Source organism: Cornus florida, unplaced genomic scaffold (genome assembly GCF_030987335.1).
Source record: "Cornus florida cultivar Cherokee Brave unplaced genomic scaffold, ASM3098733v1 CherokeeBrave_3.0.0_Hap2_Chr02, whole genome shotgun sequence".
Classification (NCBI taxonomy): Eukaryota; Viridiplantae; Streptophyta; class Magnoliopsida; order Cornales; family Cornaceae; genus Cornus; species Cornus florida.
Window position 1 is genome coordinate 45017740 of NW_026775572.1, and position 25897 is coordinate 45043636.

At 37.7% G+C, this 25897-nt stretch overlaps 2 protein-coding genes across 3 annotated transcripts; both read right to left on the reverse strand.

Annotated features, from left to right (window-relative positions):
- Positions 1 to 10626: 10626 nt before the first annotated feature.
- LOC132296159 (uncharacterized) lies at positions 10627 to 12217 on the reverse strand. Its single transcript, XM_059794387.1, has 4 exons — positions 12044 to 12217; positions 11919 to 11996; positions 11235 to 11576; positions 10627 to 11169 (listed from the first exon to the last, which is right to left on the reverse strand). Exons 1-4 carry the CDS (start codon positions 12215 to 12217, stop codon positions 10627 to 10629), a joined length of 1137 nt encoding a protein of 378 aa, XP_059650370.1.
- Positions 12218 to 14009: 1792 nt separating this feature from the next.
- Positions 14010 to 22157, reverse strand: LOC132294848 (beta-1,3-galactosyltransferase GALT1). 2 transcript variants are annotated; one of them, XM_059792850.1, is made up of 8 exons: positions 22010 to 22157; positions 18266 to 19493; positions 17397 to 17632; positions 17026 to 17307; positions 16106 to 16234; positions 15856 to 16035; positions 14814 to 14921; positions 14010 to 14646 (listed from the first exon to the last, which is right to left on the reverse strand). In XM_059792850.1, the coding sequence occupies exons 2-8, from the start codon at positions 19026 to 19028 to the stop codon at positions 14437 to 14439; spliced, it is 1908 nt and encodes a 635-aa protein (XP_059648833.1). In that variant the 5' UTR covers positions 19029 to 19493; positions 22010 to 22157; the 3' UTR covers positions 14010 to 14436. The 2 variants fall into 2 exon arrangements, with proteins under 2 accessions (XP_059648833.1, XP_059648834.1); XM_059792851.1 differs by lacking the exon at positions 22010 to 22157 and adding an exon at positions 21432 to 21655.
- Positions 22158 to 25897: the final 3740 nt, after the last annotated feature.

A 25897-nucleotide genomic window follows, 5' to 3' on the forward strand; every position in this document is an offset into this window, starting at 1 on the left:
CGACCAACTCCCAAGTAGAGTTCTTCTAGAGAGCCTTCATTTCCTCTACCATAGCAGCCTTCCACTTAGGATCTCCAAAAGCATCCTAAAAATGACTAAGAACAGACACAGAAGACAACTGAAGCACAAAAGTTAGGTGAGTCTTAGACAGACGATGATAGAAAACAAAATCAGAGATAGGATAGACAACATTAGAAGAAAATTTGGAGAAACCCAACCTATCAGGTTCTTTACGAACACAAAAAGGATACCTCTTACCCGGATCACCAACCTGTGGATTCAAGGCAGCAATCTCCACAGAAGTTACAGGGTTAGAATTAATATCTGAAGTTGTAGTTAAAGGAGAAGAAACATGTACCTCAGAGTTAATCCTAGAAGATTCATCCGATGGCATGGTAGTATCATCAAGAGGGATACTAGAGTTAAAAGGAGGCGGCATGACAGTGGCATCCTTGTTCCTTCTCACATATACTTCTTTGAACAAGTGGGCTGGTCCTATTTTTTTATCGAACTCAATCTCCACATGATCAAGAGTATCTAAAGTTTCTCCTTTTTTCATAACAGCTAAATCCTCCTCCTTATATGAAATCCACAACCTCTTTTCTTCCAGCCATAACTGTTCCTCTTCCTTATTACTAATCTCCCCCTGAAGAGGAATCAGAGATACATCCCCAGAAAATAAGATTCTCTTTCACAAAACTGAACATCCATGGACACATAGTATTTATTTGTAGGAGGATGAAAACATTTATAGCCCTTTTGTGAACTAGAATAACCAAAGAAGACACACTTAAGAGCACGAGGGTCAAGCTTATCCCTATGAAGAGAATGTATATGAATATAACACACACAACCAAAAACCTTAGGACAAAAAATAAGTGTAGAAGGAATAGAGTGAAATCGGGATAGCATTCTCAATAGAGTTTGATATTTAATTATACGAGAAGGCATTCAATTGATAAGAAAAACAACAGTCATGACAGCCTCGGCCTAGAAACGCTTAGGAAAATTCATAGTAAAGCATAAGGTACGAGCCACCTCTAAGAGATGACGATTCTTATGCTCTGCTATGCCGTTTTGTTGTGGCGTGTAGGCGCACGTTGTCTGGGGGGGATGCCATGTTATTTGAAGAAATCAATAAGAGACTGATTCACATACTCACCACCATTGTCAGAATGGAAAACTTGAACCTGAGTATGAAATTGGGTGACAATCATTTCGTAAAATTGAGGAATAACATGTATAGCATCACTCTTAGATTTTAGCAAATAAACCCAACTCACTCTAGTACAGTCATCAATAAAAGATACAAAGTATTTATGACCCGAAGCAGAAATAGTAGAAAAAGGACACCACACATCTGTGTAAACACATGAAAAAGGAATAGGACTTTTATTGAAACTCACTTTAAAAGGAACACGATGGTTTTTAGCATAAATGCATTGTTCACACCCTAAACTAAAAGCAGAAATATTGCAAAATAACTTAGGAAATAAACGTTCTAAATAAGAGAAAGATGGATGTCCCAAAAGACAATGCCATAAAAATATCTTCTCTTTGTCAGACTCTCTCTTTACTTGAAAACCACGACTAAGTTCAGATTTTAACTCCCTTACCCCCTTCTCCAAGTAGTAAAGACCTCCTCTCTCCTTACCAATGCCAATCGTCATCTTCGTAAGATTGTCCTGAAATACACAATGGGTAGAATGAAAAGTTACAGAACAATTAAGATTTTTGGTAATTTTGCTAATGGAAAGAAGGCTGTTAGAGAGATTAAGTGCAAGTAAAACTGAAGACATGGAGAATGTAGGAGAAAGTACGACATTCCCAGCCCCTATAATTGGCATAAGAGTCCCGTTAGCAACTTGAACAGACTTAACGGGTGAAGGTATTAGAGAGTCAAGTATGGAAGAGTTACTAATATGATCAGTGATCCCTGAATCAATAACCCAAGTGTTAGAAGCAGTAGAAATAAAGTCCAAACCAGAATTACCTCATTGAGAAGACACTCGAGATACATGAGAAGAAGAAGATGAAGAAGTGTCAGTGATAGCAACCTGAGCAAATTTCTTTTTCTTCTTCTCAGCTTGTTTAAGCTTGAACCTGTGATGTTTCCGATTTTCGGCATTTTTTATTTTTCTAGAATTTTTGTTGATGCGAGGGTATTTTCATCATTTCACGTTTTGCCTGCCGAACACCGTGGAGTGTGCTGGGTGTGTCGTATAGTCGTTGGGAGCATTTCAGTGAGTTTGGCATTCTTTGAAATGCAAGGTTGATCATTTTCGCATTTTACCATTTTTCGGACCTGCTACCGGTTTTTTCGCGTACGGGTATTTTGGTTGGGTCCATTTACATTTTCTGCATTTTATTTTATGTGACATTTGTATGGTTAGCATGCATTTATATGTGTGTGGTGGAAAAAGAAGGAAAAGAAAAATTAAAAGAAAATTCTTTAGTGGTGGGACCCACCACTAATTCCATTAAGTGGTCAAAAGACCACATTTGGTCTCAATCCTCTCTCTCTCTCCCGTAAGGTTCTCTCTCCCTTATTTTTCTTCTCTTTTTATTTTCTATTCTTTACCAAATTCAAGTTTAAATTACTCTCTCATCTTATGGAATTTTTGGAAGTCGTTTACGACAAATCGAAGCCCATAATAACGCCTTCGAATCCATACCAACAATTTCAGATTTGGTGTTCCATAGGAATTTCGAATTGGAGACCCATTTTGAGGGGTTTTTGTGCAAACTTGAGGTAGGGGTTTCTAATCCATGAGTTTCTTGCTCCCTAGTGAATCAATCTTTGTTAATTGATGCTTAACATGCTTAATTGTGTTGATTACCTCTAAAATGATTTGGTTTAGTATATGGAAGTCATGATTATGTTTATAGATAGGTTTGTGTAAAAATTCATGCTTAAATGATGATTTTATATGCTTATGTGTTGGTCAACTTGGTGAAGTTTACTATGTGGGAAGCATGATTACATGATAATTTTCATGCCTATGGTGTTAGAAATTGTTAAATGGAAACATGTTGATTTGTGTAGTATATGAATCTTCCATTTATCATGGCATTGAGAAGTATGTATTGTTCATGCATGTCATTGGACATGAAAATGGGGAAAAAATGTTTAAAAATGAAAAGGGGAATTTTGGGAAGTAAGTTTTGATAAAAAGAGTTTTGAGAAAACCCGGTCGCCGCGAAGTCACCAAAGGGTCGGTAGGTTAATGTTACCTAGAGGGAACTAGGGAGATCGCCCTACCATGGTTGAGCTATCTGGGCCCCACAATGACGTTGCGAAGTCACCAACGGTCTAGGGACAGTAGCCAATCCTTCTATCGGTGCTGAGGGGGTACCAAAGGGGGTTACATTAACAGTTTGAAAAGTGACAGATGAATGGTTTTGAAAATGGGGAGCGACATTGACATGCATTGCATTCCATTGCATTAAATTGTTAATGTTGAGCTTGGATATGATGTGTGCTATCCCGACTTAGCATGACCCCGACTCTTATTGTTCTATTCCTTGTTTGGGTTCACGGGGACACAAGAAGTGTGTCTTAGACACCACCTACTGAGCAATTTGCTCACCCCATATATATTTAACATTTTTCAAGGTATGGCAAAGAGTTGGCGGATGACAATCCACCACAGGCTTGAGAGGACTAAAAGGACATATTGGATGTACTTCGTAGAACTTTAACTCATTTTGTAAAACATAACTTATGAAATGTACTAAGTTCATTTGGCATGTAAATGATGTAACTAGAATCTTGATTTTCATTTTTGTTGTAAAGTAAGATACTTGAAATGATGTTGTAATAAGATTTCTATGTTGGTACTCTAGTCCATGATAGTATAATGACTCCTTTTTGACTGTTTTGTTCAAGTTCGGATCATTCTAAAGTCCTCATCTCAGTTTTCTTTCATTCATTAAGTGCAGCATTTCAGCAACAGACTTCAGGCTCGGAAGAGCCATTTCAGTCGACCAAAATGGCACATCAGTCGACCAAACCACCTGCAAGCTCTCAATATCTCCTGTTTCGGTCGATCGAGCCTTTTTCAACTCTCGGGATCTCACCTTTCGGTCGACCGAAAGGTTATTTCGGTCTACCGATTCTGGAGGGTCTGCTTCGGCCGACTGAAGCTCCACTTCGGTCGACCGCAGTGCTTCTGGTTGGACCAATTGTTCTTCCTCTCCTGTTATTTCACTCCGGGCTACTGGAAATTCATTTAAACTATTGTGGATGCAAAGTGATAGTCCTAAGAATGATGTTTAGATGCATCCCATGAAGAATTTGACGTAGTTGACCTCGGGTTCGAGTCAGGACCCGGCTAACGGTTCGGACCTCCAGGTTCAGGTCGTTATAGAACCACTCCGGATATCCATGTTTCTTCTAGCAAACATCAGCCGTATGTCTCGTAATATTGCAGTGAGTGCAGAGACGAGAAGTAGAGTCGGTAGAAGGAGGAGCTGGTCAGGAACTCTTTTGGACAGCAAGAGTCGAGGCCTCTGAGTGATCCTTTATTGCCATGGTGACCTGTCTCTGTATTTCACGACGAATTAGAGAATATGCTTCTTCCAAGCTTGGTAAAGGAGAGGTAGCTAGAACACGACTACTAACTTGATCCAAACTGTGATCCAAACCTACAAGAAACATATAGACCCGATCCTCAGAAATACGCTTCCTCTGTTTCTCAATATCGGTTGCACACGTCATATCATTTGGTATTCGATAATCAAGTTCCTTGAAGATTGAGTTCAGCTCATTGTAGTACTCTACAAGAGGCCGACCATCCTGACGCAATTGAAAGGACTTCTTCATCAGTTCATAAACTTGAGAAGAATCAGAGACATCAAGATAACTTCTCTTTACCGCATCCCAAACCTCCCAGTTGTACCACACTGCACAAAGTGGGACATCAGATTAATCGTCATGGAATTGATAAGCCAAGACTTGACTAGGGCATCTTCAACCTCCCATTCATCATAGCTTGGATCATCCTCTGCAGGTGCAACCTTTCTCCCTGTGATATACCCCTTTTTCTGTCTACCAGCAATATGCATCTCCAAAATCTGAGACCAAACACGATAATTAGCACCATCCAATTTAATAGGAGTGGGAGAAGAAGTTTCGTGAATAGTCATCGTAGAGGATTTCTTGCCGTCAGATGAATTTTCGGTTAGAGAGGAAGAATCAATGGTTGTTTTGGCTGCCATGGATTGTGGCTTAGAGGTATTGAAGACAAGCAGCAGCAGCACAAAGAAGATAGCTGACGGCTGTTGCAGGTCTTTAGAAGTAAGGTTAAAATAGAAAAGAAAAGAAAGCAGCGGAAATTCCTTTTTTTTTTTTTGCTTTGATACCAAATTGATAAATGGCTGAAAAAGTTGTATTTCTTTCATATATCTCAAGGATATTTATACAGAATACACAGACCTATTCAAGGTAAGTCAACTATACAATTAATTTGACAGCTAATACATTAACAGGTAATAGATAACATCAGCTAATAGATAATAGATAATAGATAACAGCAACTAATAGATAACAGATGTACACTATGGTAATCTAATTAGAGTTTCAAATGTTGTTATGGTAGGACTTACCTGTCAGATGTTTAATTTGTTTGGTACCTGTATTCTCTGGATTTAACAAGTTTGAAACTGATTCATTGTGTTCCATTGATTGAGGAGTTCAGTCACTTGGTTCTCCTTTAAATTATTTGTGGGGCAAAAGCTGTTAACGTATTCTAAATCAAAATGCATTAAACCGTGAGATTTAATCAAAAAGGTTAATTTCACTGATACCCCTTCAGATTTGACCAAATATCACTTTAAAACTAATTCATTGTGTTCCATTGATTAAAGAGTTCAGTCACTTGGTTCTCCTTGAAATTATTTGTGTGGCAAAAGCTGTTAACGTATTCTAAATCAAAATGCATTAAACCATGAGATTTAATAAAAATGTATTTGTGTCGTATTCTTTGTACATTGGAAAATCATTAGACAACCTACTCAAATACCAATTCGGACTTATCCGACTTGACTTTCGTAGTAGGCCCTATGTCCCCACTCATTTTGAGTTATCCAACTTGAAACTTGTAGTAGGCCTCACACCCCTACTTGCATCACTGGATTCGAGAATGGACAATACTTACCTACTCACCGATGAGTAGGAAGCTTATACTCACCACGTATGTCCTTACATTTAAAATTGTTGATGGTGGATTCTGCGCAACCTGGATCTGATCTGACTTCCGAATAAAGAGAAGAAAAAGTAATCCTACGAACACCGGTGTGTTACCGGTGGAGTAGGCTCCGACGAACAAGTCAGTGTGAATGATAATCTCCCTGGAGAAATCGAGAAATTGAGTTAGGGTTTATTGCGTACCTCAAAATGTTGATTCACCCGTCTTTTTTATAGGGCTTAGGTTAAGATGTCACATAGAATTACCTTATTGTAATCTGTAGACTTAATCCTCATCGTAATCTTTAATCCTTATCACAATCTTTAATCCTTATCGTAATCTGTAAAACCTATCTCAATCTGTAATCCTTATCGTAATCTGCAGAGCCTATCTCAATAGTGCGTTAATTTAGTAATCTTCCCTTAATTATGGATATTTAAATTATACATCCATCAGTTGCCCACCGTTTCGGAGGATTGCTTGTTAAACCACCGGAACGTTAATTCCGAAATATCACACAATAATATATAGTTAGAATTGCAGAACCTTGTCCATTAGCCTGACTTATATTGTCATTTCGTGAATACAGTTGGGGGTCATAGTATCACATTGGGAACTCATATATGTGGCAAGCTCATATATTTGTCGTATATTGGCAAGCTTGTATATTTGTCGTAGTGCCACATCGGCAACTCGTATATGTGGCAAACTGCCATGCTGGTAGTCTACCGTTATGTGGCAAGCTGCCATGCCATGCTGCCGTGGCAAGCTGTCCTGCTGGCATGCTGCCGTTATTTGTCAAGTTGCCCTGGCAGGCATGCTGCTTTTATTTGGCAAGCTGCCCTGCTGGCATGCTGCCTTTATTTGGCAAGCTGTTATGCTAGCATGCTGCCCTGCTGGCATGCTGCCTTTATTTGGCAAGCTGTTATGCTAGCATGCTGCCCTGCTGGCATACTGCTTTTATTTGGTAAGCTGCCCTACTGGCATACTGCTTTTATTTGGTAAGCTGTCCTACTGGCATACTGCCGTTATTTGGCAAGCTGCTCTGCTGGCATGCTGCCTTTATTTGGCAAGCTGCCCTACTGGCATGCTCCCATTATTTGGCAAGCTGCCCTGCTGGCATGCTACCGTTATTTTATACTTGATTTTATTGACATCTTTAGTCGGCTCGTCCCTTTAATAAGGAAAGTAGATTAAGACGAGTTTCACGTAACTCGTAATAAGGTAAGTAGATGAATACGAGCTTCACTCAGCTCACCCTTTAACAGGGGAAGTAGATTACTATGAGCTTCACCCAGCTCACCTTTTAATGAGGGAAGTAGATTACTATGAGCTTCACTCATCTCACCCTTTAACAAGGGAAGTAGATTAATACGAGCTTCACCCAGGTCACCCTTTAACAGGGGAAGTAGATTAATACGAGTTTCACCCAGGTCACCCTTTAACAGGGGAAGTAGATTATTATGAGCTTCACTCAGCTCACCCTTTAACAAGGAAAGTAGTTAACCCCTCATCTTTTTACGAGGGAAGTAGATTACTATGAGCTTCACTCAGCTCACCCTTTAACAAGGGAAGTAGTTAACCCCTCATCTTTTTACGAGGGAAGTAGATTACTATGAGCTTCACTTATCTCACCCTTTAACAAGGGAAGTAGTTAACCCCTCATCTTTTTATCGAGGGAAGAAGATGAAGCTGACCCTTCATTCTTTTAAGGGGGAAAGAGGTATGGTCTTGACATGGGAGTCATCTCCTCTGACGGTTGTCTCGGGATGTTGGCAAATCGTTGACACTTGTCGCACTTTTGAACGAAGTCAAGTGCATCTTTCTGCATGGTGGGCCAATAGTATCCTAGTCGCATGGCCTTGTTAGCAAGTGACCTACCCCCAGCATGGTTTCCACAAACTCCTAAGTGGATCTCCCTTAAAATGTAGTCAGCTTCCTTGCTAGAAACGCATCGTAAATACGGCATAGAGAAGCTTCTCTTGTTGAGCACCCCTTTGATAAGCGTATACCTAGCTGCCCGCATCTTGACCTTTCGAGCTTCTGCTCGGTCTGTTGGTAGCACCCCATCCTTGATATATCTGATGATAGGATCTGCCCATTCCACACTCAATATCGCTTGTTGCACTTAATTTGTCTCTCCTGAGATATAGATGGTTCGTCCAAATATTCCAGTGGTATATTCTTACTGATCTCAGGTTCAATACAGTAGCTAGCCGGGCTAAAGCGTCTGTTTTCCCATTCTCTTCTCATGGTATTTGAAGAATTGAGAATCTTTGGAAGTGATTCTTTAATTCCTTCACCTTTTGTAGGTAACTCTTCATCTTCTCGTCTCGTGCCTCATATTCTGCTTGAAGTTATCCAGCGACCAGCTCGGAGTCGGTGTAATTGCTCAACCCCTAGGGCATAAGCCACTTTTAATCCTGCTATCAAGGCTTCGTACTCTGCTTTGTTGTTGGTTGCGTTGAAACCAAACCGAAGTGCGTACTGTATACTTTCTCCCTCTGGGGAGACAAGAACAAGTCCGGCTCCGCTAACCTGAACATTAGATGACCCATCCACGAACAAGTCCCAGACTACTTCTGGGCCCATCTGCTCACTTAAACCTGGTTCTGTGGAAAATTGGGGTTGTTTCTCCTCTTCTGGAGAAGTAAACTCAGCTAAGAAATCAGCCAACACCTGAGCCTTTACTGCTGTTCTTGGCTTATACTGAATGTCGAACTCTTCTAACTCTACTGACCACTTCATCAGTCGACCAGAGCTTTCTGGCTTGTGTAGGACCTGTCGAAGGGGTTGATCTGTTAGGACCACTATCGTATGCGCTTGAAAGTATGGTTTCAGTTTCCTGGCGAACACAATTAAAGCAAAGGCCAACTGTTCCATCCTTGGATATCTTTCCTCCACACCCCTAAGTGCTCTGCTCACGAAGTATACTGGCCTTTGGACCCCTTCTTCTTCTCGTATCAGAGCTGAACTGACAGCTGTCGTGGAGACTACAAGGTATATGTATAGTTCCTCTCCCGGTATAGTTCGAGACAGTAGTGGGGGAGAACTAAGGTATTGATTTAGTTCTTTAAACGCCTGCTCACACTCTGGGGTCCATTCAAACGCATTCCTTAGCACACGAAAGAAAGGTAGACACCTGTCAGTTGACCGAGAGATTAGCCTACTCAAGGCAGCAATCTTCCCTGTTAGTCATTGTAGATCCTTGGTTGATCTTGTCGATCTCATGTCAATGACTGCTCGGATCTTCTCTGGATTGGCCTCAATTCCTCTTCTGCTTACCATATATCCCAAGAACTTTCCTGAGGAAACCCCAAAGGCATACTTGCTGGGGTTGAGTTTCATCTTATGCCTCCTAAGTACCTCGAAGGTCTCCTGCAGGTCAGTCAAATGGTCTTCAGCTTTTAAGCTTTTCACCAACATGTCATTAACATATACCTCCATGTTTCTACCAATTTGATGCTTAAACATTGCATTCACTAGCCTTTGGTATGTTGCACTAGCGTTCTTGAGCCCAAACGGCATTACTTTGTAACAGTACAAACCTCTATCAGTGATGAAGGCCATTTTTTCTCTATCTGAGGTGTATATAGATATCTGGTTGTATCTAGAATATGCATCCATAAAACTTAATAGTTCGTGTCCAGCCGTTCCTTCAACGAGCATATCGATTCTTGGGAGAGGAAAGCTGTCATTCGGGCAAGCTTTGTTAAGGTCGGTGAAATCCACACATAGCCTCCACTTTCCATTTGCCTTCTTCACTAAGACCACATTTTCCAGCCAGTTGGGGTAATACACCTTTTGAATAAAGTCGACTTTTAAGAGCTTTTCCACCTCTTCTGATATAGCCTGATTCCTTTCTAGAACGAAAGTCCTCCTCTTTTGTCTGGCAGGTTTAAAGTCAGGATTTACATTTAAGCGGTGCTCCATGATAGTGGGGTCTATACCCGGCATGTCTTCATGGACCCATGTAAATATATCTCCATTCTTCCTAAGGAATTGAGTAAGTTTATCTTTGATACCTGGGGGGAGTAAAGACCCTATACTCACTTTTTTCTCGGGCTCACCGTCACCAAGGATGACCTCTTCTAGCTCCTCTGTAGGTTCCGCTCTATGAAAGTCTGGTCTATCTTTCCCTTCCAGCCCTTCAATCGTAAATGCCTCTTACGATTTTGTTTTTCTAAGAGAGACGACATAACATTTGCGAGCCATTGTTTGGTCCCCTCTTAGCTCTCCCATACCATATTCAGTTGGGAAGCGCATCAGGAGATGATAAGTGGACGTGATTGCTTTCATGGCATTCAATGTTGTCCTCCCCAGGATAATATTGTATGATGATGGGCAGTCCACCACTACAAAGTCCACCATTACAGTGGCCTGCTTTGGATTGGCTCCTGCAGTAACTGGAAAGGTAACTGCCCCCAGTGGATGTACTTTATCGCCTGAAAATCCCACCAGTGGTGATTTCATGGGTCGGAGCTTCTCTCGGCCAATTTTCAATTTCTCGTATGCCCAGGGGGTCATCATGGGGCTGGTGAATTCCCTTGTCATCTACTTCAGAAAAGGTTATGACCGGCTCCTCAACTTGAGGTAATTTTGTTAGAGGACTTGTCATTCTAACTTCATTCACCTCTGAAAAACTTCGAATACTCTTAGCATGAGCCCTCCGAGCCGAACTCGTCTCACCACCACCAGCGAAGCCACCCGATATAACTTTGATCTCACCCATTGGTTGGTGTTGAGGAGGGCGATCATCTCGGCCCTCCCGGGCTGGGTTGGAGCCTCCTTTTCCATTTCCAGTTGTGAATTTGCGTAAATGACCTTTACGAGCAAGGTTCTCGATCTGGTTTTTGAGGTCGAAACAATCTTCTGTGTTATGTCCATGGTCCCGGTGAAACCTACAGTATTTACCTAGAGACCTCTTTATTGGATCAGCTTTTAGCTTTGGCGGCCATTTCAATGATGCGTCATCTTGAATCTGCAGAAAGACTTGATCCACAGATGTATTTAGGGGGTATAGTTATTATACATGCCTGGGCTCACTGGGCGGCGAGACGATCTGTCAGCCTGGTTGTTTGAGAATTTCTTGTACTTCGATTCCTTTTCCTCCCTAGTGTTAGGTGCTGGCCTCTTCTTCTCCGACCTCTTATCTTCACCATCTTTGTTTTTTCGTGCATTCATAGCATCCTCAGCGTTCATGTGCTTCCATGCTCTAACCATCAACTCTGTCATGCTTGTAGGGGCTTCTTTTGATAAGGAAAATAGGAACTTAGAAGTCTGTAGTCCTCCCATAAAGGCTGTGAGGGCAACCTTGTCGTCCACCTCTTCTACTTGCAGCATATCAGCGTTAAAACGACTTATGTAACCACGGAGAGGCTTTCCCTTCTGCTATTTCACATTCAATAAGTGTGTTACTGTCTCCTATGCCCTGCCCAGCGATGAAGTGTCCAATGAATTGTTTGCTCAACTCATTAAAGATTTCAATGGAGCCTGGCTTTAATTTATTGAACCAAGGACGAGCCCAAACCTTTAGTGTGGTAGGGAAAGCCTTGCACATAATCTCATCCGGTACGACTTGCAAATACATAAGAGCTTTGTAGGTCTCCAAATGATCGAGAGGGTCCCGCGTCCCATCGAAGCTCTCAAGAGTTGGCATATTAAATTTGCTAGGTAGAGGACAACTCATAACATAACAGCGAGGCTAAATGCTAGGTTGGTCTTCTGTACCAGATCGTTCACTGTGGCCTGGCCCTTCCCTTTCATTGCTTGCATGACGTCTTTGACCCTAGTTCTCAGATCTTGCATCTACAGATTGAAATAAGTGACGTCTTCAGTCTTGTCACCAACACAACCAGAGGTACTGCACGGAGCCTGGTATTATTCCGTTCAAGAGACCGATGGTGATGGCTTCTCTGTTGACCCCCTATTTGACTAAGCTCAGCGTCGTTGTCAATCCTACGGGAGTCATTCTTGGGTACTTCATTATTCTCCACCTCATTAAGGGCGGCTAAGCGTTGTAGAATCATTGAATTTTTTAGGACTAATTGGTTCATTCCCTTATTTAGGGTTTAAACCTGTTGTTCCAACGCTGTGACGCGTTCCTGATCGTTTGGGACAGCGGGGGGTTACCTCGTCGAGTCCCCTTGATCAGAAGTTTGCAACGCTTCGTATTCGCCAGCAACCAGACCAGATCGCAATCGAACCATACTTTATTTAGAGAACTAAAATCGTTCCCACAGACGGCGCCAACTGTTGATGGTGGATTCTGCGCAACCTGGATCTGATCTGACTTCCTGAATAAAGAGAAGAAAAAGTGATCCTATGAACACCGGTGTGTTACCGGTGGAGTAGGCTCCGACGAACAAGTCAGTGTGAATGATAATCTCCCTGGAGAAATCGAGAAATTGAGTTAGGGTTTATTGCGTACCTCAAAACGTTAATTCACCCGTCTTTTTGATAGGGCTTAGGTTAAGATGTCACGTAGAATTACCTTATTGTAATCTGTAGACTTAATCCTCATCGTAATCTTTAATCCTTATCACAATCTTTAATTCTTATCGTACTCTGTAAAGCCTATCTCAATTTGTAATCCTTATCGTAATCTGCAGAGCCTATCTCAATAGTGCGTTAATTTAGTAATCTTCCCTTAATTATGGATATTTAAATTATACATCCATCAAAAATAATAAAAAATAATTAATTTAATAGCTATTCGGGTGGCCACAATGTTAAACTGATAAGTGTCCTTACATTTAAAATAATAAAAAATAAATAATTTAATAGCTATTCGGGTTAAACCCAAATGAATCTAATTCAATTCTTAATTCTCTCTCCTCTTCCTCTTTCTCATGCTTCCCTAATCTCATTCGCCTCCCCCCCCCCCCCCCCCCCCCCCCCCGCGCAGCCGCTCTTTCTCTCTAGCGCTGTGCACACAGCGTTAGAAAATGCTTCTCTCAAAATCCCCCTAGCTACAGGGTGGAATCCACCAAGCAAGCGTAAAAAGAATGAGTTAGCTCTGCCCAGGTACTAGCTCGACACCACATCGCGAGATTTGGTTTGTAAGGTCAGCCTATAAATATGGATTTTAATGCACCTATAGTCCCCCCTTTAGAATGGCTAATCTAGTGTGGTTAAGGGCTTTTCTAAAAGCCTGTACATCTCCATTCCACTAAGCATATTGATTGGTCTTGTCTTGCAAAGTTTTCTTTTTATTGTAAATAAAGATTTGCTTTCAGAAAAGAGTGCATTCTAAAAGTTGTGAAAGGAAAGAAGGAAGGATTGACTTCAGCTTCAGCATAGGCACACAGCTTGAGGAGTTTCGCTCTCTAAAAATATGAGAGCGCTGGAGAGGGAGAGAGAGAGAGAGAGAGAGAGAGGCGGATGAGATTAGGAAGCGTGAGAAAGAGGGAGAGGAGAGAGAATAAAGATTTGATTCGGATTCATTTAGGATTAACCTGAATAGCTATTAAATTATTTATTTTTTATTATTTTAAATACAAAGACACTTGTCAATTTAACATTGCACCACATACATGGTGAGTATAAATTTCTTACTCACTAGGCAAATATTGTCCTTCGAAATTATTCCGCTATGGTCTTGTAAACTTCGGCCTGAACCTTCCTAAATTTTCTGGCTCCGTCCCTCCTTATCCGAAATTTTGAATGTTCCATCCTCGCTCTAGTATACCAGCGATTATTTAGTGGATACATTTCGTTGAAATATGCATGGAAGGAAAGAAATTGCAAGAAAAGGTGTCACGCAGAACCATTAAATGTGAAAAAGATGCATCAAATGAAGAGTATGGGCGCATAGTGGCATACACAAAACTGCGACCTACTTCGTATTAAGTAAAGACGTATGGGCACCAATAAACCGAAGAGCAAAAACTGATGCAATCTACTCGGTAAGATCGTCAATGACATGCAAGTAATGGGTGCTAGAGACTCTATACAAGGTACATCTCTCTCTCTCTCTCTCTCTCTCTCTCTCTCTCTTATGATACACATCCGCCAATGTCATCCTAATATACAACATATATCATACCAAATTCTAAAAAATAGTCCTATCAATGCACTACTAATTATGATTTTCTTAGTTAATAATATGAAATGCTTTCGTATAACCTTCTTCCCCTCTATTCATCCTCTAGTGTTCTGAATCTCTGTTACAAGCTAGCTTTCATGATTTTAGCTTTAGAATATTCGTCTAGCTTTCAATAACATAAACAATACAATCGTGCTTTTATCAGTTGCTGCAGCATCTAGCTCGTTTTGTTTCTTGGAGTTTCTGCCATAGACAGAGCATCTCTCGGGGAGCTTGGTAATGGGCAACAACATAACCATCTTTGCAACCCTCGTTAAAGATCCTCTCTTCCTTCTCATACCTCACTTTCAGACCTCCCTTCACCATTTCTGAAATCCAGATACCCATTGCCACGTCTTCTAGCTTAAACATCTGCACATGTTGTCGGATTTATGATGTTTTTATAGTTGCAGGTGCCATTGTGGCTAAAATTTGATACCAGGAGTTCAACCATATACATGACAAGCACACAGCAAGACAGATTTTGAAAAATAACAGAATATTATACAAGAAAGAACAGCAATACTACTTTTCCTTACCTTTAAATTGCCTTTTTTATGTCTTTTGTAGACTGCCTTTGCTATGTCACGTGAGACAACATAACCAGGGCCATGTGCCCATGGAGGGTACGTTTCTTCAGGCCATTCCTTAAAGCAAAGGAGACAACAAGGGTCAGCAAACGAATAAAATAATTTGCATACTCACCAGAAAGGGGAAAATCGTACACACACTACCAAATATAACCAAGCAATTTAACCAAAATTTCATAGTCAATCTGACTTCAGCAGGAAAATTTAAGTTCAAATATGTGGGTCAGATTGTATATCTTATGATACAGGTCAAACCATGAAGTTGATTGAGTTTTCAGGGGCATTGAAGGAGGTCAGATGTGATCTGGTCATGTACAAAACTTATATTAATATTCTGGTTTTCTTGCAAGTGATCTACCTTCTTGCCTTCGGATAACGTTTGAAACAGTCAGGACCTATAGCACTACCTCACAGACAAGCAAACAATCTCGGGTACACAGAACCCAGACAAAATAATCTCAATAATATTCCTTTACTTTTTTTTTTTTTTTTGGGAAATTTTTAGAATCTGCTAAGGTTTGTGTTTGGGATAAATTTCTGTGGGTTTTTTTAAGGACGTTTTAAATTAAATGTGTGTTTCTTATATGAGCGTGTGTGTGGAGAGGCGAGAACAGGCATTTCAAGTTTAATTAACCTGCTTTAATCATTCAATGATCCTCATATCAATCACAAATAATGGGTGTAAGCATAAGCCACATAACACAACTATTAAATTATTCATAATATTCCAGTAATATTATATATTTTTTAGAACACATTTTGTGTTTTGGTTGGGAGTAAAAAATTGTCTTCACAGTGCTGTATCATGACAGTTGTTTCATGATATCTTTCTCAGATATCCATTTTATAGGTAGTAGCAATTCCACTACCCCAAATTTGTTACCAAGCTCTCGCTTTGTTTCTGTATTTCGATCTTATAACACAAATTATTAAGTTAACCTATTAACTCACTAATTACAAGTTGAAAGTAAAGAGTTAAGAAGACATTTACCTTGGGACTGATATACCACTTGCTCTCAGGATTTCGATGAGGTCGGGAATCTGAGTTGATGAGACCATAAAGTAGCCCTCGACTCCTGTTGATCCTGTTCAAAGAAGCCAGCACTTCATCCACACGAACAAAAGCATCGTCATCTGTCTTCATGACAAACTTCGCGGAAACAACCTCCGTCTGTCAAAGAGATAAGGTCAATGAGGCAATGGGAGGATTCTCCTTATATAAAGAAGAGGCAGCACTCTACCCCAAATATGCAGATGGCTACAGTCTTCCAGGTGATCAGGCCGTAATAGTCAACAAACGGCATCAGTTGTATGTCACCATATGTCTGTGCCTCACTCCAAAGCTCCTCATTCACCATCTGGTTTTTATGCTGCAATACACATCAAATGTACATTAAGCTAAAGATACATATTTCAGTGACAGGTTGGCATTACAACATAACCAAAAAATCATAAGAATATAATGTGTAACATAATAAAATAGTAGGCCCTAATAGAACCACTAGAATTTGAAATTTTTTGAAATCAAACCTCGAGTTACAAACTCAAGATGAATACTAAGAATAACAAAGACATTTACAAGTATGGCTACCTAAACAATGCCCGGAAAAGAAAAGGATAGAAAATTTTAAACTTCTCGTGTTAAGCACCACAAACAACCTATTCTGTTTGAACGTGGACTCAAAACAAAAGATCAGGACCTACCAGTGAGGGTATACTATCACAATAAATGAGATTGATTTAAATCATGGGACTAAATCAAGCTAATTTAAGGATTTTTTTTTTTCCTTATTTCAAATTTTTAGTGACAGGCTGGCATTACAACAGAACCTAAAAATTATAAGAACATAATCTGTAACAGACATAAAATAGTTAGGCCCTAATAGAATCACAAGAATTTGAAACTTTTTGAAATCAAAACTTGAATTACAAAGTCAAGATGAATAATAAGAATAACAAAGACAATCATCTTTGCAATATAAAGTATGGATACAGTTCAATGAGTCATGCTTCCAGTCCTGCACCATAAAAATAAGTCATGCTTCCAGTCCTGGTGCTTAAAGCCCATGCCCACAGTTCAATAGTTTACTATAACTGAGAAGCATCAGCTTTATAACAATTATTGTACTGAAAGCAAAATAAATGGCAATGCAATGCTTACCAAACCAACAAAAAATCGCACTGCAACAGCCCCTGACCGCACTGCAGTATACTGCATCCAAGTTCTCCGAACAGCCATCCTGCGCTTAAAATTGTTTGCTGTTGAGAAAACACCAATAAAGAGATCCAGAGGTTTCCGAGAAGGAAGAGGAGGTGATACGAGTGCTTCTAAGTCAACAATATGCTCCAAATCCTCTGATGTGGGTAAACCACTGGCCAAGACAGAAACTAATTTGATGTCTCCTGAAATCCTTATTTCACTAACCAGCCACGGCTCCAAACTCTGAAGATAGCCAGCCAAGAAAGAAAACAATTTCAAACAAACTGATATTTGTTCTAAAAACAACTCAAGTAAGAAATAAGAAGAATTACTTCACGAAAAGCAAAGGATGTTATGTGCTTTCCATCAACTGTCATCTGAATTCCCTCTGATCCCACTCTAAGTGTTGCAACAGATAGATAACCTTGATTAAAGGGAAAATATTTCCGGGTTTTAGATCCTTCAGTGACCATTAATGACTTCCTTGACCCATTAGAATGCCTGCTAGCCATGAATACTCGATTGTCATCTTTACCCACCATCTTGTTGCACTGGTCCAACTCATCCACTGACATATAGAACTAAATAGAGTTATCTAAAGGGGATGGTGGGTCAAATTGTGAAAGGGATAATGGGCATGAAAAGAAGATAATAAAAAAATAAAAAGAGAAAGAAGCAATTAGAGAATCAATCCATATAGAACCCTTCTGCTCTGTAAAATTATTGAAAAGATGAAATCACTGTAACCTAAAAAATAACTGCAAAAGAGAAATATGAGATTAGTTCTAGCCAGCACATGTTTTCACTTAGATGCAACCAATACAAAAAACAAATATCATACTGTACAGAGGGAGATTACTTAGATCGTACAAGCAATACTACATAATAGAATATATATATATATATATATATATATATATATATATATATATATATATATATAAAAGATACGAATCAATGAGCTCCAATCTAGCATTTGATTCAGAACAGTTTCCTATGCGGAATCAAAAAAAAAATATAAGATATATATATATATATATATATAAACAAAAAACAAAATAATTGAGCTAAAGATATCAAGAATGACTGCTAGTAATAAGAAACATGAACATGCATGAAATACATGGATAATTGCATCGAAGTGATGTTGTTCAAACTTCTATATTCCACTCATGAAACAGAAAATGTGGCTGATATCTACCTTTCTTATTCTTATCAGGAGAGGGGGATGGACAGCGCTCCTCGTCACCCCAGTCATGAGCAATAGTCCAGGTATTTTGGACAATTACAGGGTCCTCGGTTATCTTATCACCATGCAGCCTAACATTGTAATGCAAAATAATTGGTGGATCTGGCTCCCCAGGAAGTGGTTCACCAGTTAAGTCCATCCGAAAATTACCAAGAAGGCCATTTGGCATCCCAATTATAGTAATGGAAGAACCCTGAGTCAAGCCACAAGGAACCTGCATCTTAAAGCCGCTATTATCAAGCTCTGTGGCATTCATTTTATTAAGAAAATGGGGACATTGTTTCTCTTTTCCTCTCTTACGTGAACTGTTATTTGCATAGGCAAGTCTCTCCTCTTCAACAGAAGTCATAAGGCTACTCCATGCAAGTCCAGCTTCCTTAATTGCCTCTACCGCATTGGGTAAAACCTGAGTATTGCCTATTAAGTGTTTCAGATGGTTCCATGTCTGCAAAGTTTGTTCCTCTTCATTGGATATGTTCCTCTGAGCAAAGAGACTGAAGGCAATGGAATCAGCAGAAATTACTTGAGAATCATTCTCTGGATTCTGAACTGCAGGTGGAGCTCCAGAATACACCCATGCAAGAGAATCAGTTTTATTGAAGGTTAAGGAACTAGTAAGATAATATTCCCCAACAGAACTTTTCATGGCACCATACATCAGAACAACCATCATAAACAAAGATGCAATTGAAACGCCTGCATAACATCTCTTCATTTCTGCTCATTACCAGTTTGCATCAATAGTTTTAATCTTGAACCACATGTAATTGAGATTAAGTGAAACCAATATATCACCACCAGGTCACTTTGTGATCAGCTCCACTGAATCAAGGTACTGATGACTTGAATATATCAGGTATATTTAGAACATGTAGTTCAAGTTCCTCGAAGAGAAATGAACCACATCATAGATCACAATTTAGAAGAAGCTTTTCAGTACCTGGAACTGAAACTTTCAGATATACCATTTCTATCAGCTGTCTAGCAGACCAACTACTATGTTTTGCTAAAATGATTTTTCAGAAAGACTATTCTAACTTCATCATTCTGGGGTCAAATGGCAATGCCACCGCAAACGTTAATCAGAAAGCTTCTGAAATTAGAAATTCCAAGCTATGCCCTGGGGTCCAAATCAAATAACCTTACAAAAAACAAAAGGCTTCCCCATGAAGTATGAATCCTGTAAACAGAAAACAAATGAATGAGTAAATAAAAGAATTTATGATTTAAAAAAAAAAAAAAATCACAAAATGATAAATAATCAATGGACCAATACCACCAAAAAGGAGAACTCCAGTTTCCAAAATAAAGAAGAAAGCATACTGAATATAATGAGAGCAAGCAACAGAACTACAGATATCACTAAGTGGAATCTGATACACTTCAGAAAAGGAATTGAGGGAAAGTAAGTTATTGATTTGGTTACCGTCAAAGTGTCAAACACATGTTTTACAATTTTACTACACCTCAATCTTTTCCTGAAACACTCGATATAGGTTATGATCTTTATCAAATCTACCCAGCATCTGAGAGGTTGAACTTTTAGCGAAATCCTCGATCATTTTAATTGTTGTTTCCTCACTCCTTTTTTATTTTATTTTATTTGTCTCCCTGTTGCTATATATATTATGTTCTGTCAGCCCATATCAAAGGGTGGTATTGGCTGCCAATATGAGAATATTAGAAGTCTTTTAGGAAATGTTAGACCCCCAGCCCTAGCAGCCTATTTGGTAGGAGAAAAGTAGAATGAAGAAAGAGGGGAAAAGGAAAAGAGGAGGGGTGTAATGCCTCTCCTTCCTTTGATAGAGAAAAAGAGCAAAGAGATAAGGACGGATAGAAGCCCATTCCTAATTTTCTTCCTTTTATTTTACATTTTTACCTATCCAAAAGAATATTTATTTTAGTTATTGAAGAGTATAACAGGAAAATTCATACAACCCCCTTACGTTCTTTCCTCATTTCCATCCTAATCAACCAAAAAATTATGAGAGAGAGACTCCCCCCATTTCTAAGGGATACCTCATTTATCCCTCCTGCCTTCGTATCAAATTCAGCACAAGTGTCACAGAAAGCCTGATGATACATCTTTCCTTCCTTCCTGCCTTCCTTCCTCATTTCCTTCTTAACAAACTGAGCAAAATGGGAAGAAAGTTTCCTTACTTCCCCTAAGTGTACCTCTTTCATCCCTCATTTGTCACATTCCTTTCAATTGTCGTCCCCTTCCTACCATGGAGCATAAGGGCAACCAAAGAATGACGATCAACAAAAAATTATCTTCATTCACAATCAATAGAGAGATTATCCAATTTCCAAAACCTGGGCATTCATCTATGAGATCAGAAAATGCTTTCAACATGCCCACAAAACAAATGCAGAAGTAGTCTTCAAATAACTAAAAAAAATCCCAACAAATTTAAACACTCAGTATGGGCCTTTTTGCATATCCCAACAATTGAATCCCTTCATTGGATTTCTAGACAAAACTTCTTTTCCTCTTCTCTCAAATCCTTCATAAATAGGACCATTACTTAAAAAAGGCAGTCACTAACTTCTCCTCCCCTTCCTTCGATTACTTAAAAAAGGCAACCATGCAGCTGTATTTAAAAATTAAATCAATGAATTCCAAAACATCAGTTTTATTTTGCTCTCATTTGCTTTCATGGCTATGTTGGTGAAGAAGGGTTTCCACATCCATACGCGGTTTAAATGACAATCGTATATTAAATGCAGCAAAGACAGCTCAGACAAACAGTAGACTGAAACGAAAAAGGTGAATTCCATACACACACATCCCTATCCACCCATGCACACACAAGACCGATCACTTAAAAAATAACAAGAGTTATTGGAGCTTTGAACAGCTATATTAAGTTCATTATAAAAGTGCAGTAATAAAAAACTAGTATCATAAGATTCATAACCCCACATGTTAGACAGATGGTCAAGTGTAGTAATCAAATACTCTGCTTTATATTATCCTTATTTTATTTTATATCATAGGCTCAATAATAATTAGCAAGATGGCCTATTGTCAGAGAAGAACAATATTATTTTCAAGAATCACAAAAAAAAATAAAAAAATAAAAAATAAAAAGAAAGAAAAAAAAAAAAAAGTCACCAGAAATCAGGAGGAACCATTATTGTCAAACTGGTAGGGACCACATCATTTTGGTTGTAGATCTCAAATCAATCTCCAAGAAAAACCCTAAATTTAACCAAAACCAGAATTGGTACCAAAAAAAAAAAAAAAATTTGAGTAGTAAAACAAACAATAAAACTTCATCAATGTTAAAGAGTAAAAAAGTAATTTCACGGAATTTGATCAATAAGCTTTACTGCACACTTCCTCTTCGTTCTCCACATATTCAATCTTCTAATTTGCAGCTGAATTATCGGAGCCACTATTTCAGAATATGGTATATATACATATACATACATACATACATATACAGGTATATATGCAAGTATTGCAGTATATTGACAGGAAACAGAGTCACCGACCAGATCCGAACGCATTAGACTGAAAATTCGGCGACTAAGAAAACTCATAGCTTCAAATTCAATTGATTGAGCAGAAAAGTAAAAGCTAAAATAATAGTGAATAATCCAACTAGAGATGCATAGCTCAGAATTTCAAATTTTTCACTTGAAAAAAAGGACATAATTAAGGATTAAGAGATTAAACAAGAAACGTACCTCTTTCAGTTTATGTGTTTGCCGGAATGCCGGAGCGAGAAATTGAGATAAAATGTGAGAAAATGTGAGAAAAAAGAAGGAAGTGAGAGGATCAAAGTCGTTTGAACTTCAAGTCTACGCTAAAACCGGTGGGAACGAAAAAAAAAATATATATATATATATATATATATATATATATATAAACAAAAAGAGAAAAAAACATAAAAATCAAAGTGCTTTGCTTTTGATTACTTATTACTGCAGGATGAAGTATTTGACAAGTCAATTAGCTTTGGTCTTAAAAGTGTTTGTTGGACTGTCATTTAACAGGGACGGTCGAATCAGTACATTATTATGGGTCCCACAATTAATTTATGATCAGAGGGTCAATAATTGGCTGTGACTATTTTCAGCTATAGCACCAAATTGCATTAAAATTCCTTTTCTTTTATTTTTTTCTATTTTACTACGAGTTGTTTAGTTAATTTTAATGTTTTTTTAGTAAGTTGGTTATGAGATGGACCTCATCATTGTTCTCGTGAACCTTCCTTTAAGTAAAGTAGTTGCATTGCTGCGCAATGTTTTGGCAACATCAAATTCACGCCTTGTAGTTGAAATAGTAATAGATAATTATTTTAGTTTAGATTTAAATTTTTATTATTATTATTATTATTTTTTTAGTTTAGATTTTAAATAAATTGTCATCCAAATGCAACGAAAATAAATTTTAATATGAGATATTAATAATTCAGTTCTTTCAAGATCCTTTAACTAAAATGAAAAAGGAAATAACATCTAATATCTATTATGAATTAACATCTATTAGAAAATAACATCTAACATTTATTACTATTGCTAAATTTTAAGCATGGTTGTTTGTAGTATCAATTGATATACGTGATGTATTGGTCGATTCACAATCCTTAATCCTTGAGTCATTACACACCTTCATAAACATGTCGATTTAGCTAGTTTACATCAATATTCACCTGAGCCTATAACACTGTGACTGCAACCCAAATTATGGTTTTAAGTCATACAAAACGAGAGCAAATGTAAAAGTAATAACGTAAAAACAACAAAAACTAAAGGAAAATATACTTGCACCGAAGAGATAAACCTAATCCATGTGGCTGTCTATGTGGATATAAAATATACTTGCACCGAAGAGATAAACCTAATCCATGTGGCTGTCTATGTGGATATGCCATGTCATAATATTTAAAGTGATAATTATTAAGTTTCTCTCTTTTTTTACTATCCTTTCTTATCCAATATTTTTCTTTTATTTTTATTTTTTTTTTCTCTCATTTTTCTTAAGTCATCTCATCTATCTTCCTTACGAACCTCACATAATCGAATACATTCATGTAATTTTTCTTTTATTTTTATTTTTTTTCTCTCATTTTTCTCTAGTCATCTCATCTATCTTCCTTCCGAACCTCACATAATTGAATACATTCATGTAATTGCAAAGAGAGATTTGATTAATTGTTAGTGATGATGCCTACTTATAAAATTTCAATAAAATTAAATTGTATTATAGAGAATGAATGTTAATGGAATCCAAAGTGATTGTTGAGACTTTTGTATAATTTTTTATGATAATATCATCTTAATAAAAATAAAATATAAAATTGTATTGTAGAGAATGAATGTTAATAAAGTCCTGAATTTTAATAAAATCATCTTCATATATTTGTTTTACATTTACCTTTTGGATAGCGTCTCTTATTTTACGATCAATTAAACCTATCAAACTCATTTTTTATTTTATTTTTTGACCTTTTTCTTTCATTTTTTTGACCTTTCTTAAGTCTACACAGACAAAATAAAGATCATAAATATTTATGGAGAAAAAATTGAAAATAATTAAAGAAGGAACTAAATTCCTAACAGGTAGTGCAGTGATATTTATGGAAAATAAAATAGAGATAATTAAAGAAGGAATTAAATTTTAAATAGAAGACCAATAGTTAGGGGATCGCAAATAAAATTAAAAGTTTAGTACTTTATCATGAGTCAGCATGATACATTACTAAATTTTACGTAGTATTTATCTTTTTATGTCACGTAAATTCTGCCAATAAATTGACCTAAATTTTCTATCAAAGTATCACGACTCAAAACTAAATCATACAGTCCTTTGTTGTCCACTATCTTGTGGCGTTGGTTTGGCCACGTATTTCTTCATAAAACAGACACTAAGTTCGCGTTTGGCAATTACACCACTATTTATAAATAACATTTTACCACAATTTATAAGTAACATCCCATGATCTAAAAAATAACATCACATGAGTCTAAAAGTAACATCACCATTTATGTGCATATCTTAATTTAAGGGTGAAAATACACCACCATTTATAAATAACATTTCACCACTATTTATAAGTAACATCACAGGATCTAAAAAGTAACATCACAGGAGTCTAAAAGTAATATCACCATTTATGTGCATACCTTAATTTAAGAGTGAAGATATTTATAAATGGTGGTAAAATGTTATTTATAAATGGTGGTGTAATTACCAAACATAATATGTTGAATTGAGTTATATTTGTATGTGACGATACTTATAAATAGTGATGAAGAAGGATCCAAACGCTGTATCAATTTTACTCAAACTTTGCCTTAAGAGTTATTAAATGAAGAATAATGTGACAAAATATAGGCCACTTCAAACTCACAATAGGGGACAGCATAGAAAGCTCGTAGCAGAGGATTTGCACCTACAGAATGGGTACAAGAGTGGTACTCGGAGTTTGTGGCCGAATTATACGTCATATGAGTGCGACCCGTATTTTGTGCGTGTTTTAATCACCACCTCTGTATAACAGCTGTGTTGAAAAAAAAAAAAAAAACTACATTTTAACAGTATTAAAGACGTGTAGGATTGTGTTTTCACACGTGTATGACACTGTGATGTGTTATCTGCTGCTTAGAGCTCGTGGATTAGTTACACGTGTAATAGGTTGCTTCACTGTCAAATTTTTTTTTTTAATTTTAATTTTAAATTATCTTGTGGTGTTGACGGGAGGCCAAAGCCGGTTGATTCGGAATGCTGTCTAAGTACGACTAGCGAGCCGAGCTGTCAAATATTGAATTACAAAATCACCCTTTTTTTTTTAATTATTGCTAGTGGAAAGAATCGAGAAGAATGATTTCACAAATGAATGAAAAGTCAATTCAACCTAAGTTTGAAGGATATCTAATGAGAGAAGGGCACGTGTTGTCGCAGAAGATATCATGTTGACTTGTACAATACAGCAATAGGGGGTTTTTGCGTGTTTTTTATACTCGTCGCGCAATTGAATTAATCAAAGTTGATTTAATGTTCATATTGACTTAATTCCATTTACTGGTCTGGTTAAATGTTATTTGTAGTGAAAAGAAAAAAAAAATTGTTATTCTTAAATCAATTTCTCAAACGATTGGGAATAAATAACGAATTTTTATTCTTTTGATATGATAAATGGGAGCCACATTTGAATTTATTCGGACCAAAATAATAATAATAATAATAATAAAAAACCTCCTAAGAAATAGGTTTAAGTGATAATTTAAAACTTGTATAATTTGGATAATATTGTAACATAAAATTTCTATAAAATATCTCCTTAGTCTTTGTTCCTCTCTTCGGCCCATATGTAATTGAAAGGATGAAATTTTGTATAGTCCTTTTCGTACTCTCTCTCCTTATCTCCTATCTATTTCTTTTTTATCTTCCTTTCGCGCCTTTTCCTTTCTCCCTATCGAACAAAATATTAATCCAGCTACTAATAAAGAGCTCATGAAAACATGATTTCATTTTTTGCTCAGAGAGTAGTGGGCTTATGGAATGGATTTTTCTGATGTTCAATTTAATCGGGCACTATTTTGAACAAAATCAACCTACAGGGTTAATGG